This window comes from Chiroxiphia lanceolata, chromosome 22 (genome assembly GCF_009829145.1).
Source record: "Chiroxiphia lanceolata isolate bChiLan1 chromosome 22, bChiLan1.pri, whole genome shotgun sequence".
NCBI lineage: Eukaryota > Metazoa > Chordata > Aves > Passeriformes > Pipridae > Chiroxiphia > Chiroxiphia lanceolata.
This window is the reverse complement of record NC_045658.1, coordinates 4,666,920-4,682,583: the sequence shown is the minus strand read 5'-3', so window position 1 is coordinate 4,682,583 and position 15,664 is coordinate 4,666,920. Positions and strand designations below refer to the sequence as shown.

At 42.6% G+C, this 15,664-nt stretch overlaps 1 protein-coding gene across 8 annotated transcripts in view; it reads right to left on the bottom strand.

Moving 5' to 3' along the window:
* RERE (arginine-glutamic acid dipeptide repeats) overlaps positions 1-15,664 on the bottom strand; it is a 206,126-nt gene that overhangs the window by 61,765 nt on the left and 128,697 nt on the right. For all 8 annotated transcript variants that reach the window (XM_032709297.1, XM_032709302.1, XM_032709296.1 and 5 more), the window contains 3 exons: positions 14,730-14,854; positions 13,799-13,898; positions 5,702-5,800 (listed from right to left, as the gene is read on the bottom strand). In XM_032709297.1, the coding sequence (XP_032565188.1) occupies positions 5,702-5,800; positions 13,799-13,898; positions 14,730-14,854 (324 nt within the window). The remainder of the gene's footprint in view (positions 1-5,701; positions 5,801-13,798; positions 13,899-14,729; positions 14,855-15,664) is intronic.

Below are 15,664 nucleotides of genomic sequence, written 5' to 3'. Positions count from 1 at the left end.
ACAATGTTTTCATGAGCAGATGCTCCAAAAAGGGCAGGTGAGAGACATTTGAAGATGATTCCAAGCAAATAAGTACGTGGGCTTTGCATAAGTAATTTCTTGACCTGCTATGCTGGATTACAAACCCTTGCAAACACATCAGGAAAAGAGTTTTCCCCTATCTTGTCCTTTTTGGAAGAAGGATCTCCATTTGTATTTTATGATAAATGAGTTTAAAGCTGAAGCCAGGTGTGGATATTTTAAAATTTATGAACTTGTAAATTGATGTACACGGCCAATTAAGGTTTAGCACCAGCAAGGATTAACTACCCCTGCACATAAATTTAAGAGGTTGTTTGAATCAGGGTTGTTTACCTCAACTACTCGACATCAAGAGCCATGTAAAATATTTAAAAGGCAGAATATTTCATGATAAAAGCTGGTGCTCAGGGATGTCACAGGGTGTCAGTGACAGCTCTGCACAGAGATGCACAAGTTAAAAAAAAACCCTCCTAAGGAAAACTTGGCAATTTCCCTCGGAGAATTGAACATCTCTGAAGAGATGGAACAAAGTGCAGAGGGAAAAGGAAGAACTGCCCAAGAAATGAAGTGTTGTTTTATCCAGATTTCCTGAACTTTGGGAGGCTCAGCCCTGAGTTTCAGAGGCGGTTCCATCAGCTCTTCATAATCAACATCTGCCTGGTAATCAGGAGCACAATTCCATGCAGGAAAAGCATCCCTGTGCAATAAGCTGCAGCAGAGCAGCACAAGCTCTGCCTGCAGCAAGCATGCATAAGTAAACAGAATTAATAACTACCCAAGTGTGGACGGGTGACTTAATCTGTTTCGATTAGATGCAGCTCAGCCCGAGGCCTTTGTGTTATTTAAAATGTGTTCATCATGTTTAATTAAAAACCTAATAAACTAGAGCTTCTTTTGGTTCTGATTTCTCTCTCTCTCTCTTTCTTCTGGAAGGCCTATTGATTTCTTTAGTACTTTTGATAGAAAGAGAGAGGAAAAAAAAAAAGCACATTCTGGACAAAGAGACAACGAGGTGAGATGGAATCAGGGCTGGTGGGTGAGGAACAGTCAGAACCAGCTGCTTTCCTTCCACACTTCCAATGCATCAGGAATGCCAGAGGACAAAAACCATTTAAATTAACAAAACTTAAGGTGACCACGGTATCCTTTATAAATTACAGCCATTTGATAGGCTATTGATCTGAAAGGGAAGCTCATTTTTGGACCTGGAGCAAGCGCAGGGGTCAGAATTGTACTGAACATCCCTGGAAGTGTAAAAGCAATTTTGCAGAGAAGATTTTCGCCCCAAAGATGTGTGGAAATTTCATAAGGACAATTTGTCTTGGGAGATATTTCCACTGAAACCACGCCAGGAAATATGGACGTTGAGTTTAACCCGAACTGAAAGAAGTTAATGATCATGGTTCCAAATCTGGAAGCTGTAGAAGGTCCAGAAATGCTGCAGTCAGGGCAAGCACCAGAGTAAACACAGGCACTGTTAAGTTTGCTGTATTTATTCTCCATAAACACCAGGTCTGCATGTTCCAAAACACAATTTCCAGATCAGTTTTGAACTGATTTTGAACAGAATTTCCAACTGGAGAAGAAGAAGGGACCAGCACCATTCCATTCTTAGGAGGGATTTCTGATTGCTGGCCCCCAAAATTAAAAAAAAAGATTTCTGATTGCTGGCACCACAAGATGAAAAGAGACAGCTTTTGAGGTGGCCACCAGCTCAGTGCTCTGACTCTGCCATCCCTTGCTTCGAGTGGAGCATTTTGATCTCTCGGGGTGTTCAAAATAAATCCCAGTGATATCCAGTGCCCCTTTTCCCAGGTACCCTGACCTCACTCCAGCAGTGCCAGACATGGAATTCAGTGGCAGGAAACTTGGAAAAGGTGCCAGCTGGATCAAAACCACACGACTTGCTCCGAGGCTTCTCCCCAAATAACCCACCTCCTCCAAGCTGCTCTGCTTCCTGCCTGGCACTGCAGCCTTACACTGAGGAGATGCCACCAGGTGATGCTGCTCGGTGTTGGTGAGTGCTCAGAATGTGCCTAAAGAAGGTTTTATATATGACAATTGCTCCAACTTGTCCACAGGAGTAAATCTATGAGAGCATGACAAGAGAAACCAATCCCTCCTCATCAAATCACTGCTGGGAATTGATGTTGTCAGGTGGAGAACTGAGCCCTGACAAACAGGAAACAGCTGCTCTCAGAGCTGCATTTAGACCCATCTGGAAAGAAGTTGCTTTGGCCACTTTTGCAGGCAGTGTGCAAGACTGGGTTTCACACTGTGCCTCTGAATTTACATACTGGGATTAAAAAAAAAAAAAAAAAAAGGTTTAAAAATAGCCATAGGTTTAGAGAAGCCAGGGAGACAACAAACCTCTGTCTTCATATTTATGAAGCCTTCCATGTAATTCGATCACTGGCCAATTTTATCCTCTGTTTAATTTGATCTAAACCTCTGCAACCACATCATCAGCACTAAAAATAACAGGACTGCCATCCTTTATTTTAATCAGGTCTGATATTGCCAAGCAGCTCTTAGATCACAGTTTGGTGACAGGGCAGCAGAGCTGTTCTAACTGACGAGAAAGGTTTGTCTTTGGGCAGCAGAGGCCACAGAAAAAGTTAAAAAAATTTGAGAAAGAACCACATTTTCAATAAATTTGAGTGATGCACGGTGTTATATCAGAAATGCTACAGAATACAGAGAGCCTGTGCTGGACAAAGTGTTACCATGTGCACAGCAAAATCAACAACAGGAATCACCCAGCACAGCAGAAGTGACTCGGCCAAAATCCTTGTGCAAGTCACAGACCAACCAACTCACAGGGCACTTCTGACTCTGGGAAATGTGGAGTTTTCAGAACTGGTTTTGTACTAAGCCAGTTCTTTCCCTGAATCAATGTGACTACACTCCACTGCAGTGGCTTTTACCACCTGCCCAATTCCTGGATGTTGCCCCAACACTCCTTTCTTTCCCAGCCACACAACCTTTACAGCTTCCCTGCAACAGTTCTGACACTCATCTTAAAAATCTGGCAGAAAATTAAACTTAAGAATAACAAAATGGGAAGTGTGACCTTTTTTGGGGGCTCAGAGACAAGGCAGGGGGAGAATATGATGGGATTAGAAAGGCAGGAATGGAAAAACTGAGACAACAAAAGCCACAAGCTACACTATTATCTTCATTATTATGACCTACATCATTATTGTGATGATGATTATTTGAGTTGGTCACGTGCCACAAAGCCCTTCTCAGTTCAGGTTATCTGACCAAAGCTCTGTATCAGGTGTGGGATCTGCTTCTTTATCCAAGCTGTAAAACTTAAGTAAGTAGATATTTGCTGGGCTACAAGAAAAGATTAATTCTAAGTCCAGCACAAACAGGGACATGGACTGGACCTGGGTCTTCTACTTCCCTCAGAATTGTGTCTCTTGGATTAGAGGCCTCCTACTGCTCATCATTTGCCATCAGGAGATGGAGGGGCCACACATAGTTATGGTTCTCAAATTTAACAGTTAAACCCACATTTAACTGTTTTGGTCAGATTTTAGGTTTGATAGATCAGTGTTTTCTGAAGAACACTTCAATACAGAATTCCTAAGCAGCCTGTGGATCACACAGAAAGAGTTTTTCCTCCATTTCAAAGAGCCAACAATAAGGAAACTTCCCTTGCAAGTCCCAGAAATGCTCCCAAGTGCAGAGCTGCTGCTTTAATCCGGAGTTTTCTCCAAGCTGCAGGGACAAACAGGCTGTGGAGCCGTGCAGGTGGAGCTTAGCTGGCTATAAATAAGAGCACAGTTTGATCTTTGGCTCTGCCGAGGCTGGAGGGCTGCCAAGTGTTTCTGGAAACTTGGATGGAACAGAACAAGAACAAATATGATAAAATGAGCTGGGCCTGACAATGATTTATAGAGTCAGTGATCATTGCTCTGTGCTCACAGTCTGCACTTCTGGGGTAATGTTTCACTTTGCAATAAACTTTGTTTTTTCCATTCCTAAGGCTCTGTTCTCCCTCTCATCTAACAGGGGTTGAGCATCGAGAACCCCTGAGCTGCAGCAGCTCCAGCACTCCCAGTGCAGCTGATGGAAAAAAACAAGGAGAGGGGGGAAAAAAAAAAAATCTACACAAGAAAGAAAAAAAAAAAAAAAAAGAGGTGTTGGCCCTGTACAATTTAACCATGAATGTATGAACACAAACTTCCTGAACACAGGGCAGAGCACTCCAGTGTTTGTTCCAACAGTCAGTTCCCTCAACAAAACTCACTTTTATGACGAGAGAACTGTAAAACTTATCAGGGAAGAGCGACTCAGGCTTTCCCCTGCCAGTGTCAGCACATGACCCTCCTTCCCTCCCTGACTCCAGGCAGCCTCCTGACCACAAAGGTTCTTTGTTGGATGGTGGAATCAGCTGCAAACACGGGTTTATGGGGCCTGGCTGAGCCCTGACAGAGCTCCTGCAGGAAGGTTTGCACAAGGAGAGAGCAAAGCACCCGAATTCACTGCAGCAACTCCCTGAAAGACTCACAGAGGAACAAGAGCTCAGAGAACTCTCCCCAGCCAGTGCCTGAATTATTAAAAACACCAAGAGACCACCAGAGTTCCCCCCGTTAACCAGCTCTGGTTTATAACACCAATCTCACTTTATTAGAAGCTGAACAAGAAAACAACCCTTTTATTTTTGTTCACGCCTTCACATACTTTATCAGTTAACCACCTTAAAAATTCATCCATTCAGGGAGAGAGAGAAAAAAAAAAAATCAACCAAACTTTCCTCCTATCACTTTTCCACGAGTAATTCTATCTTGCACTGCACCTTATTTTTTCACTTATATATTCATGTCTCTATATTTTCATTTATATCCCCAAGTCTGTATTTTTTCACTTATATATTCATGTCTATTTTTTCACTTATATATTCATGTCTCTCTATTTTTTCACTTATATATTCATGTCTCTCTATTTTTTCACTTATATCCCCATGTCTATATATTTTTTCACTTATATCCCCATGTCTATATCTTTTCACTTATATCCCCATGTCTCTATATTTTCATTTATATCCCCATGTCTCTATATTTTTTCACTCATATCCCCATGTCTCTATATTTTCATTTATATCCCCATGTCTATATATTTTTCACTTATATCCCCATGTCTGTATATTTTCACTTATATCCCCAGGTCTATATTTTTTCATTTCTGTACCCGTGTACATATTTTTCATTTATATCCCCAAGTCTATTTTGATTTATATCCCTGTGTCTATTTTCATTTATATCCCTGTGTCTATTTTAATTTATATCCCTGTGTCTATTTTCATTTATATCCCCATGTCTATATTTCCATTTATAAACCCATCTTTATGTATTTTCTAATAAAGTTCTATGCATTGAACAAGGGCTCGCTACTAACTCAGACCTGTGCCAAATTTATCCAGTGCAGCACATAATATTTGCTCATAGAGATAACCTTTTTAGGGGAGGAAAAACAAAAAACAAAACCCCAAAAAAACCAACTAACCAAACAAACAAAAACCTTCAAAACCAAACCAAAAAAACCCACAAAAATAAAAAAAAAAAAAAGAAAAAATTTTAAAAAAATTTAAAAAAAAAGAAAAAAAAGAAAAGAAAGCAAGAGAAGCAACATGAACTTTAAAGGCTGGAGGGAATAAATCATTTCCTACCACTTCATCCTCAGTCCAACACTTCTCAATCAGCTTTGGCACAGGTTTCTTCACCAGGCGCTGCAGGGCCTTCCCAGCATCGTAGTTGCTTTCATGGAGCTAAAAAAGGAGGGAGACAAACAGATCATTCCATGGAATTTAGCAGGGAGCTGATATTTGGGAGAAAAGCCACCACAGGGAGCCCCATGTGAGATGTTCTCTGCCTAATTGTTTTTCCTGTGGATGTCTGAAGTGAGATTTAAACAGGCTGAAGGGTAACTGGGGTAATTTTATTATAAAAGAAACGCCATTAAACCAAGTATTTTTTCCCTTTCCTTCCTAAGCCTCTCCCAGATAATGTTGGAGCCCATAAAGCACTGAAAGTTTTTTGGTTCACTTTAACAAAAAAATATTATTTTTACATTAGCAATTCCAAGAAAAATTAGAAGGAGCTCCAACAAAGTGTTTTTCAAAAGGACTTGTATTTTACGCAGCGAGTTTTGCTCAGATCAGTAAAATCAACTGGAAAAAGTAACACACAGGAGGGACTGCAAGTCATGGGGTGTCAAGTTTACCCATCCAGAAAATTCCCTTTATTTTTATTGCACTGCAAAGATCACCATGGTGTTGGAAAACAAGTGTGGAAGGGAACAAACACCTACAGAGAGCAACCAGGGATGTCCAAGCTCACCTCACCCTTTCAGAGTCAGAGCCTACAGTGCACCTGAATTTCTCCTCCAAATTCAGTATCTACAGGATCAAAAGTAGACAGGAGACATGAAAAACCAGGGTGGGGTAGAAAAACAACTGCATGGAAAAAAACATTAATGGAGCCCATGAGACTCTCTGTCTCTTCACTCAATAGGAAACTGCAGATTTAGGGACTGTCCTGCCTTCCAAGTGGGATTTTAAGCACTGAAGGACTAGGAAAGAGATTGCTCTGTGTCTTCTGAAAACGCTCTCAAAGAAAAGAAATATTGCTGGGATGACAAAAAGTGAATTATCTTCCTACACCATTTGCATCCCAACTTCCCTGCACAGACAGGAGGTTGTTTTTTTCAAACACAGACAGAGCAGAGCAAACCCTCAGAGCTGTTCATGAGCATCACAGAATTCTACAGAAGACCCTCAAAGGTTTCTTTACAGCAGGGAACACCAAACCAGGGCCCTTATATTGCTTCTCTTGTCTTAACTCTTCAGCAAAACCAGTCCCTAAAGCCAATCCAATTGGAGGATAAAACACGTTAGAAATCACATTGTTTTCTTCAATAAACAAGCCCTTGCACGTGAAGTTAGAGGTATTAAAAGTAACAGCTCATTTATTCCATTTGCTGGTGAACTCTCAGTTCGATACAGTTTTGGGCCTCCTTCAGAACACCTGAAGAGCTGAGTCCCCAGAACACAACTGGATCAACAATTATTAGTGAACACTGGGGTCCAAAACGAAGAGCACCAGGGGAGCTACAAAAGCAGAACCTTTGGAAAGACTTCTCAAAAATGAAGCCACTCAAAAGCCACAGTGAGGGGGCTGAACACGATGCCAGCTGAGTTCCAGGAGAAATTAGTACAGGATGGGTTAAATCCACACAAACTGGCTCAGATCTGCTCTCACCAGGAACAAATCTCGAGCTGCTGAAGGTGCTCTTCCACCTCCACCAAGTTACTGGGGCATTCCTTAGTTTTGAATACTTAAGGGAATTTTAAAGGAAGTGAAGTACTTATAAAAATAAAAGGTCACTCCAGGGCACAGACCTCTGCCCTTACACACAGTGTGTTTTCACCTTCCTTAACTGGAGGCCTGAACACTCTTTTTTTCCCCCTTATCAACAACTAAAATAACACCAGCAAACAGGGTGTTTCTGCACTGCTTGAATAATATAATGGGGACAAGAAAGAAAAGTAAGCCAGAGTGGATTTGTATTCATGTTCAGCTTTCAGATGGCACCTCCAGGGGAGCTGCAGGTACTTGGGGCAGGAATTACAGGCAGAGTGACCACAGCAAACAAGGCTTCAACTTCCAAAAGTGATCTAAGCTCAGGTAAGAGCAGAGAGCTGAGCCTGCAGTGCTCAACCACCACCACTGACTTAAAAAAAAAACCAAACCCAAAACCAAGTAAAAACCCAAGTTTCAAGCCCCCTGTGGTATCTGCAATACCCACTTACAGGCATGGAAATAAGATGTTGCCTTTCCTACTGGGTACACATTAATTTTCCTCCTTGTTTGCACTCCGGCACTGGGAACAAATCCATCTTAAAGCAAAAAAAGCACTGTTTGTTTTGCCAGCTCACCTTGCAAATGGTTTGGTTTTTTTTTTTTGTTTCCCTGTGCATTGCACTACCCAGAAGATTTTTCACTTAGGCAATGTGACAGTGTTGAAGAGAATGGTGCTTCTGTTTCCCTTCCCTCTCTGCTCCCTCCCCAGGCACCAGGAATGCCAAAGCCTCTTTGGAACTTGGAGGGCATCTTTATTTTGCCTCAAGGACAACACGTGTTTGGTTTTTTTCCCCTGGCAGCCCTTATTGCCCAAGCAGCTCCATCTCTGCAAACAAAATCAACCAGACAAGCCCAGAAAGAATGGCCTGGCCTGACAGAAAAGTCAAAGTTTACAGGCCACCAAGACTGTCCCAAATCAGCGACAGAAAATACAAGCATTGACTTTTGACCAAGTAATTACATTAATAATATAATAAACACCAAACCCATCAGCACAGGCACGAAAGAAGAGTCACCTAACAGAGAAGACACAAGTGTGAAAACAGACCTGCTAAAGGTTTAGAGTCTCCTGAAAAATGTCACTTTTAGCAAGTAAAAAAAAAAGGTTTTTAAATGCCAGGAGTGGGATAATGCAGCAGGAAGGAAAAATATTTTCTCTGAGTGCTGGAGTTAAATTTACGTGTTTCAATCTGGCTCATTCTCTGCTTATTACTTACAGTCATTTAATGTATCTAAGCACTTTATTGGCAAGATTCAAACATATAAATAACAGCTAATGATGACTGCCTCTGGGTTCATTAACTTCTGGTTGAACTTCTCAAGGTATTTCTATAAACACTTGGTTATTGTCCTGTCAGGTGCAGAATCACCACTCTGAGCATTAACTCTGCCATCTCTGCTTTGCACCACTGTGATTTTATGTCAGCCCACAACTGCAACAACAGGAACAGACACAGAGGTGCTTTAAACCAGAAAATACAGCAACTCCTGCATCACAGGATTAAAGAACAACTCTGAACGTGCACATGTCCAAACCCCTCATTTATATTACAGCAGTCATTAAACAACAGCAGATCCCAGGAAAGGCCTGTTACCATCCAGGCTGCACATTCCCACAAGGTTTCCAGTCCCTGCTCCCGAGCAGAGCTGCCATTCCTGTCTGTGATGCTGCAAATAAATTCTCCTCTGGCACAGCTCAGCTGTCAGACACCTCTGGGCTGTAATGAACCCATGAATTACATCTTGCAGCTCTGACATCTCTGGGCTTGCTCATCAAAATATTGTTCTTCAATTGTAATTTATAACTTAATTTAAATGTCCCTTTTACTGTGACCTTTTTAGCTCAGAGTGCCATTGCATCTGGCAGCTCCTGCTCCAGCAAGGCATCCTTTGGCAATTACAGTCATTAGGAGCTGCCTTGAAAAGCCCATCTGAGTTGGGCTGCATTCATGGCACAGTGTTAAATAATTGCAGTCCATTAAGAACAGTTACATTCCAGGGTCCTTTTCTCCAAGGAAAAATTGCTGCTGTCTAGTGGGACAGTATGATTGAACTAGTTGGATATGACAGAATCCCAGACTGGTTTGGGTTGGAAGGGACCTTCAAGTTCATCTTCTTCCATCCCCTGCCATGGGCAGGGACACCTTCCACTAGCCCAGGTTGTTCCAAACCCCATCCAACCTGGCCTTGGACACTTCCAGGGATCCAGGGGCAGCCACAGCTTCTCTGGGCAACCTGTGCCAGGGCCTCACCACCCTCACAGGGAAGAATTTCTGCCAAATATCCCATCTAACCCTACTCTCTGTCAGTGTGAAGCCATTCCCCCTTGTCCTGGCACTCCAGGCCCTGTAAAGAGCCTCTCTCCATCTTTCTTGTTGATCCTTCAGGCCCTGGAAGGCCACAATTAGGTCACCCTGGAGCCTTCTCTTCTCCAGGCTGAACAACCCCAGAAAGGATTGTTCAGTCAGAACCCCTTTTGTGGGGATACAGTCACATCTTTGTGGGGATACAGTCACATCCAGCATTTCTAGGGCAGCACTGGAATTCCAGAGTTTGCCACGTCCCAGTGCTGGTTCTTCCATGGAATGGCCACTGGTCACAGACAAATCACATCCCAGGATGAGAGAGAAGGGAAAAGATGAGGAAAATGAAAAGCAGGATGAGGATTCCTGCCCTGTGGCTGGAGCAGCCCCGTCTTTGGGTGGAATAATTCCAACCCAACACCTGATTTAACACAAAATGTGATTCAGGCCACTTCCTTCAGAAGCAGAGCTGACAAATCTCAGTTGGATGTGGATATTCCTCATAGCTGTGGGCATCTTGCCCTACTGTGAAAATGGAATATGCTCCATTTAATTTTTATCAGCCCTGGCTGATACCCAGCAAGACAAAGGGGCCCTTCAGGGCATTTGGTGCTCTTGTCTTGTTGGGTATCAGATAAAACCAAACCAAAAAAAAACCCCCAAACCCTCAATTTTCATCTCTTCCCCCCAGTTCTAACATTTTTAAGCATCTAAACAGCTCCAGTGGCTTCCAAATGATCTGAGATGCTACTGATAAAGGTTGAAAAGCCTGGTATTTGTGATGCAGCCACTCTGCACACTCTGGTACTGCCAAACAGCCCAAAATCCAGCTGCAAAACAGCTGTGGGGCACTGCAGGCATGGCCAGTGCTCCACACACACTCAGGGCAAGAACTTGCAACAGCACTTAAAAAAAAAACCTTCCAGAAAACACAAATATTTTGCCTACTCCCCAAAAAGTTTAAAAGCAATCACAGCAGTAGGTTTTTGGCCCTTTTTATCTGCCTGTTTCAACAGTTTCTGTAGAAAGGCTTTCTGACTCATCTAGCAAATAAAGTGCTGAAGTTTTTCCCCTAAGAGCAAGGATAAGGATGAATGGAAATTCAAAGTGGCCAAATTGTCTCATGCACTAGAGGTGGCTTCATCTCCCAACGTGCCCAGGCAGAGAGCACTGGCCCCTGAAGTGCTCCAGTACCTCGTTTGAACCATGAGAGTAAATGTTAATTAAGACTCATCCAAAAGGAAAACTGGTAATAATAAGAAATGCTAACATATATTTAAATAATTTTTTTTTATGCTTTCAACCTTGTCTGTAGTTAATGAACAAGAAAATCTGGTCTAAGGGCAAGTTAAAACAGGGAGTAATTTGTCTGGGTGACATCTGAGTTAGAACTGCATTTCCTTAAACTGATATTACACTGTCATGTTTGTCACTCATAATGACACGTTCCCATGTAACAGTGTGATGAGAAGGCAGAACAACACTATTAGTAAAGAGAGATTTACACAATATTAGCATATGATTGTTCTGTCTTCCCTCCATGTAGTCCTACCTGAGCTTCAGTGGTGCTGTTTTTTCCCCATGTGAGGATAAATTAGAGTTGCTGGCTCTGATTTCCCCAGCAAAAATATCACAGCATCAAATGCCCAAAAGCTCAGAGGTTCTACTCAAACACCTGCTCTGCACATGGGCATGCCCAGATTCTGGTCCAGGGGTTGCTGTTCCATAGAACTGGTTCTCACCCTCACTCCTGGATCAGAACAACAGGTCAGGCAGAACACTGGGGATGAAATATCACTCTGGAATTTTTCCAAACCCGGCACAAAGCAGTGAATTAACTCCTCCTTGAGCTGGGATCTGCGAGAACAGAACTGCCCAACCTCTGACCAGCAGGCACAGGTCAAAAGGATAACTGAGGTCAGGAGTTTCTGACACAGAGAGGATCTTAAACCACATCTGAGGCTGAAGCAGAGCTCCTGAGGGCACGGGCACAGAGATGGGAGGGAGGGGAAGAGCTACCCCAGGATTTAGCCCAGCTCTCACCCCACACAACCCACCAGCAGCAGGCTGAGGTTAAATATTCACCATGGCACATCTTCCCACGGATTGGCAGAGCTGGGGCATCACCTTTCCAACACAGAACTCTCTGAGCTCATTTCTCACCACATCTTGTGGTTAAAGCCTTGCAGGAGCTGCTGTGTCCTCCTCCCCCCTCCCAGCCTGACCCCAGAACTCATCAGGAGGGCAACAAACTCCAAAATGAAAACTTGATTTCCCTCCTAAGGGTTACAATGACAAATGTGGCAGCAAATCCCAACAGCCAAACAAAGGAACGGGAGCTGGAGTTTACCTGGCACGTTAAGTGAATAATCATTTCAATGAGGCTGAGATATAAATATAAATATATATGTCTGTATGTTGCACTGTGCCTTCCATGATCTTCATTTCTATCTGGTATAATTAACAATAAATCATTCTAGGGGCTTGCAGCACCTGTTATTACATAAATAAAACACCAGCAAAGGAGCTTGTCAAGACTGATTTATGTGAAGTGCTGCTCTGAAGTTTATTGGATTTCCATAATAAGAAATCATACCCTATCAGTTTCTTTTACATTCATCTTCTGGGTTGCATATGATAATTTCTAAACAAAAACACAACTTAGTGCAGGTTAAGAGTCTCACAAATTATTTATCAGATAAATCTGATCTGTTTCAAATAGACAGTGAGAGATAAAAAAAGAGGTGCCATTTTGTCAGGACAACAAATTTAACTGTTTTAAGTCAGTCTTTCAAAAAAGCAGGTTCTCAGAAATAAGTCAAAGTTTCTTAAAATATCCCTGACAGAACTGCTATTTATAAGGAAACCCTTTGGGAGAAAAATTCAAAGTGGACAAGGAAAGTATTTTCTAAAATAGATGTGCAATACAAAGAGAAAAGAATTAGAAGAACACAACCAAAATATTTTGGGACTAATCTAATTCAGAAGCAAGAACTCTACAAGTGCAACTACAGACTCCTCGGGCTGCTGAGTGATTAAAGGGGGTAATTAAAGTAGATGGCAAAGCAGAGAAGTTAAATGAATTTTCTGCATTAGTCTTTTATTATAGATAAGGGGAGAGAAACTCCAATTCCAAAAGCTCTTTGATGATTTTTGACCTTAACAGGAATTTGAGCCTCTGAGAAGGATGTTAAAGAACAGCTCAGCAGGCTCTGGAGTGGTGAGCCAGCAGGATCAGGTGGCATCCATCCCAAGGAAAGGCAGGAAATAAAATGGAACACAGGTAAGAACCTGAAGAGGATGTGCAATAGAGACTGAACTGCAACACTGATCAAACAGCATAAAAATCTGCATCACACAAAACCTTTAGGAAAGGAACCAAAGGACTTGGATTTCTACACTCCCCTCAGTTCTGGGAAGCACTGAGAAATAACACCTGACTTTGCAGAAGTCAAAGCGAGAACAACAGGGAAGGATTTAATTTGGGTGCAGAATTTGATCTTGGATTTCAGCTCATTACACATTCAAGTGTGTGTATTTGAACAAGAATGAAAGTTTTGGCACTGTTTACTTAGTAAGTATTACAAGGGAACATTTGAGCTCTTAATACTGTTTTACTCCTGCCTGTTGCAGGATGAGAACTGATGCACCCTCTGAAACACATGAAATCAAACAGAAGTGGAAATAAAATAAAAAACCCCAAAGCAAGTGGTTTTGATAAGCTAATGCTACCCAGGGAACACTTTCCCTGTTAAGAATGCAGGCATTTGAACCTCAGTTAACATTCCAGACTGGCTGGACTGAATGGAAGGACCAACAGCCAGGTCAGGGGCCAGCTGAGAAAGTCACAATTCCAGCTGCTGGACCTGATCTGAGCAGCTTCCCACACAGAACATTCCCTGGGATCCCCTTAAAGGCACCACTCAAAAGTTCATTGCTGAAGTTCCACGGCTCAGAAAACAGGCTGGTGTTTGAAAGGAAGGTTGAGCTACAATCAGCTTCATATTGTGATCCCTAAATCTGTTTTATCTCCTGTTTTATGCACTGAGGAGCCCAGAAATAACTGGGAAGGCTGTTCCTCCCTGCAGGAGTTGTACTCACTGTGTTGAGGGCGTTCAGGGTGGTGTCGTCACGGGAGGCAGCGACACAACCGTCCTCTGTGGATCCTCCATCACACATCCCTGCAAAGGCTGCCATGCTCCTGCAGAGTTTGAGGGCAAAAGAGTTTACATTCCTCAGCTGCTCTTTGATGCACACATCATGAGAGGCATAAAGAGTGTATTTACAGCTTAAATCATGAATTTCGGGGCCTTGTGATACTGTGGGAACGAGGAGGACGAGGCACCGAACGCTGGTGGTTATGGGAAGCTGAGTCACCTCAGCACATAGAATAATTGTTTCATAATTAAAATCCAATCTAATTGGGTTTCATCAGTTAAAAATCTGCACTGCAGTAGTACCAGAGCCTGATGAGCATTAAGGAAGATACAACCTCCAGACATGAGAACAGAGTCTCAGCAGAGACAGCAAACTTTTTGCTGTCATCTTAGTTTTATTATGTCAAAAAAACTAAACTGAATTGCAGATTCCCCAATCTCTGAATTCCTGCAAGCTACAACTAATTTACTAAGACTCTGAATTACTATGAATCTACCAGGCAAACCAGAGATGTGTATGGAACTGAAATGCACACTAGAGCTCCAAACACTCAGTCTCTGAAGGAATCCTGTGCTGTCATAGCTCTTCCACTCAGAGCAGTTCCTTCCCTTCTTCCACGATGCCCATCCCACACTGGATCATGCCAGCACACACTGCTGGCTTTGCATTTGAAAGCCAAAAGTCACAGCTGATGCAAAGATGCCTTGTTGGCCCAACAGCAAATCTGAGCATTCTTGTCTCAAAGGAAACATTTCAGCAGCCACATTATCCCGAAAGAGAATAAAGGAGGGATTGGATCCCACTGCACGGACGCAGCATCCCACATTCCCCCTCCAGCACGACCCAGGCACTGCAGGATCGTGGCTGGAATTACCTGGCTGCCCTCAGGTACATCAGCAAGTCACAGTCGTTGACTCCTGGCATCCACACGAGCTCTTCGTGCTGTGTCACCGTGTCACCGTCCGGGGAAGGGAAGGGCTGCAGGTCAGGGAGCTTGGCCTGGGTAAAAACGGGGTTCAGACAGACATGACAGTTCTTCCTAATGTTAGGAAGCTTGTAAATTCTCTGCAATACTATGATCTCATAGATGGAAGATACTCAGGCAACAGGTGGTGAAACTGTTTGATCCAAGTTTTCAGAAGTTTATCGGGAAACTGGGTCATCAAGCCCCAACCTACTCCCTTTATTCAGCATTTCTTCCTCCAGAAGGGCAGCTCATTTCCTGACAATTATGCAGGTTAACACCACTTCTCAGCCCACCACACAGACCAAGCATGTCTGTAGAAATATCAGGGCTTGAAAGGAAACCATTTTGTACTGCAAACACAGCCCTCTGTTGTACAGAAGTCAAACGCTGATGGACAATTTATCCTCAGAGACAGAGATTGCATTTGTCACAAAGATGCTGCTACAACTCTGCTTGCCAGGCTATAACATACTCACAGAACATACTAATAAGAGAGAAGGCAAGAATGTAGCTACCATATGTGTCCCATTTTAAATCAGTAAAAAAACCCCCACACATGTGATACTAAGTTTAAAATTAAATCCTCGGTAAATCATTTAAACTCTAAAGAGAAACAAAGACATTTCCTGAAAGCGAGATAGCTCAGCAAAATGAACCCTGCCACTAAATAAGTATTACACTACTCTATCCAGAGACCCAATTAGCATCTTTAGTCATCTACTGCTATGAGATGAGATAGCTGAGAGCCTCTTCAGAAACAGCTTTTAAGCCCTATAATTACCTCCTATACTTACAACGCTAAACGTATTTGAGAGGCAACATTTCTACATAACCAGTAATTA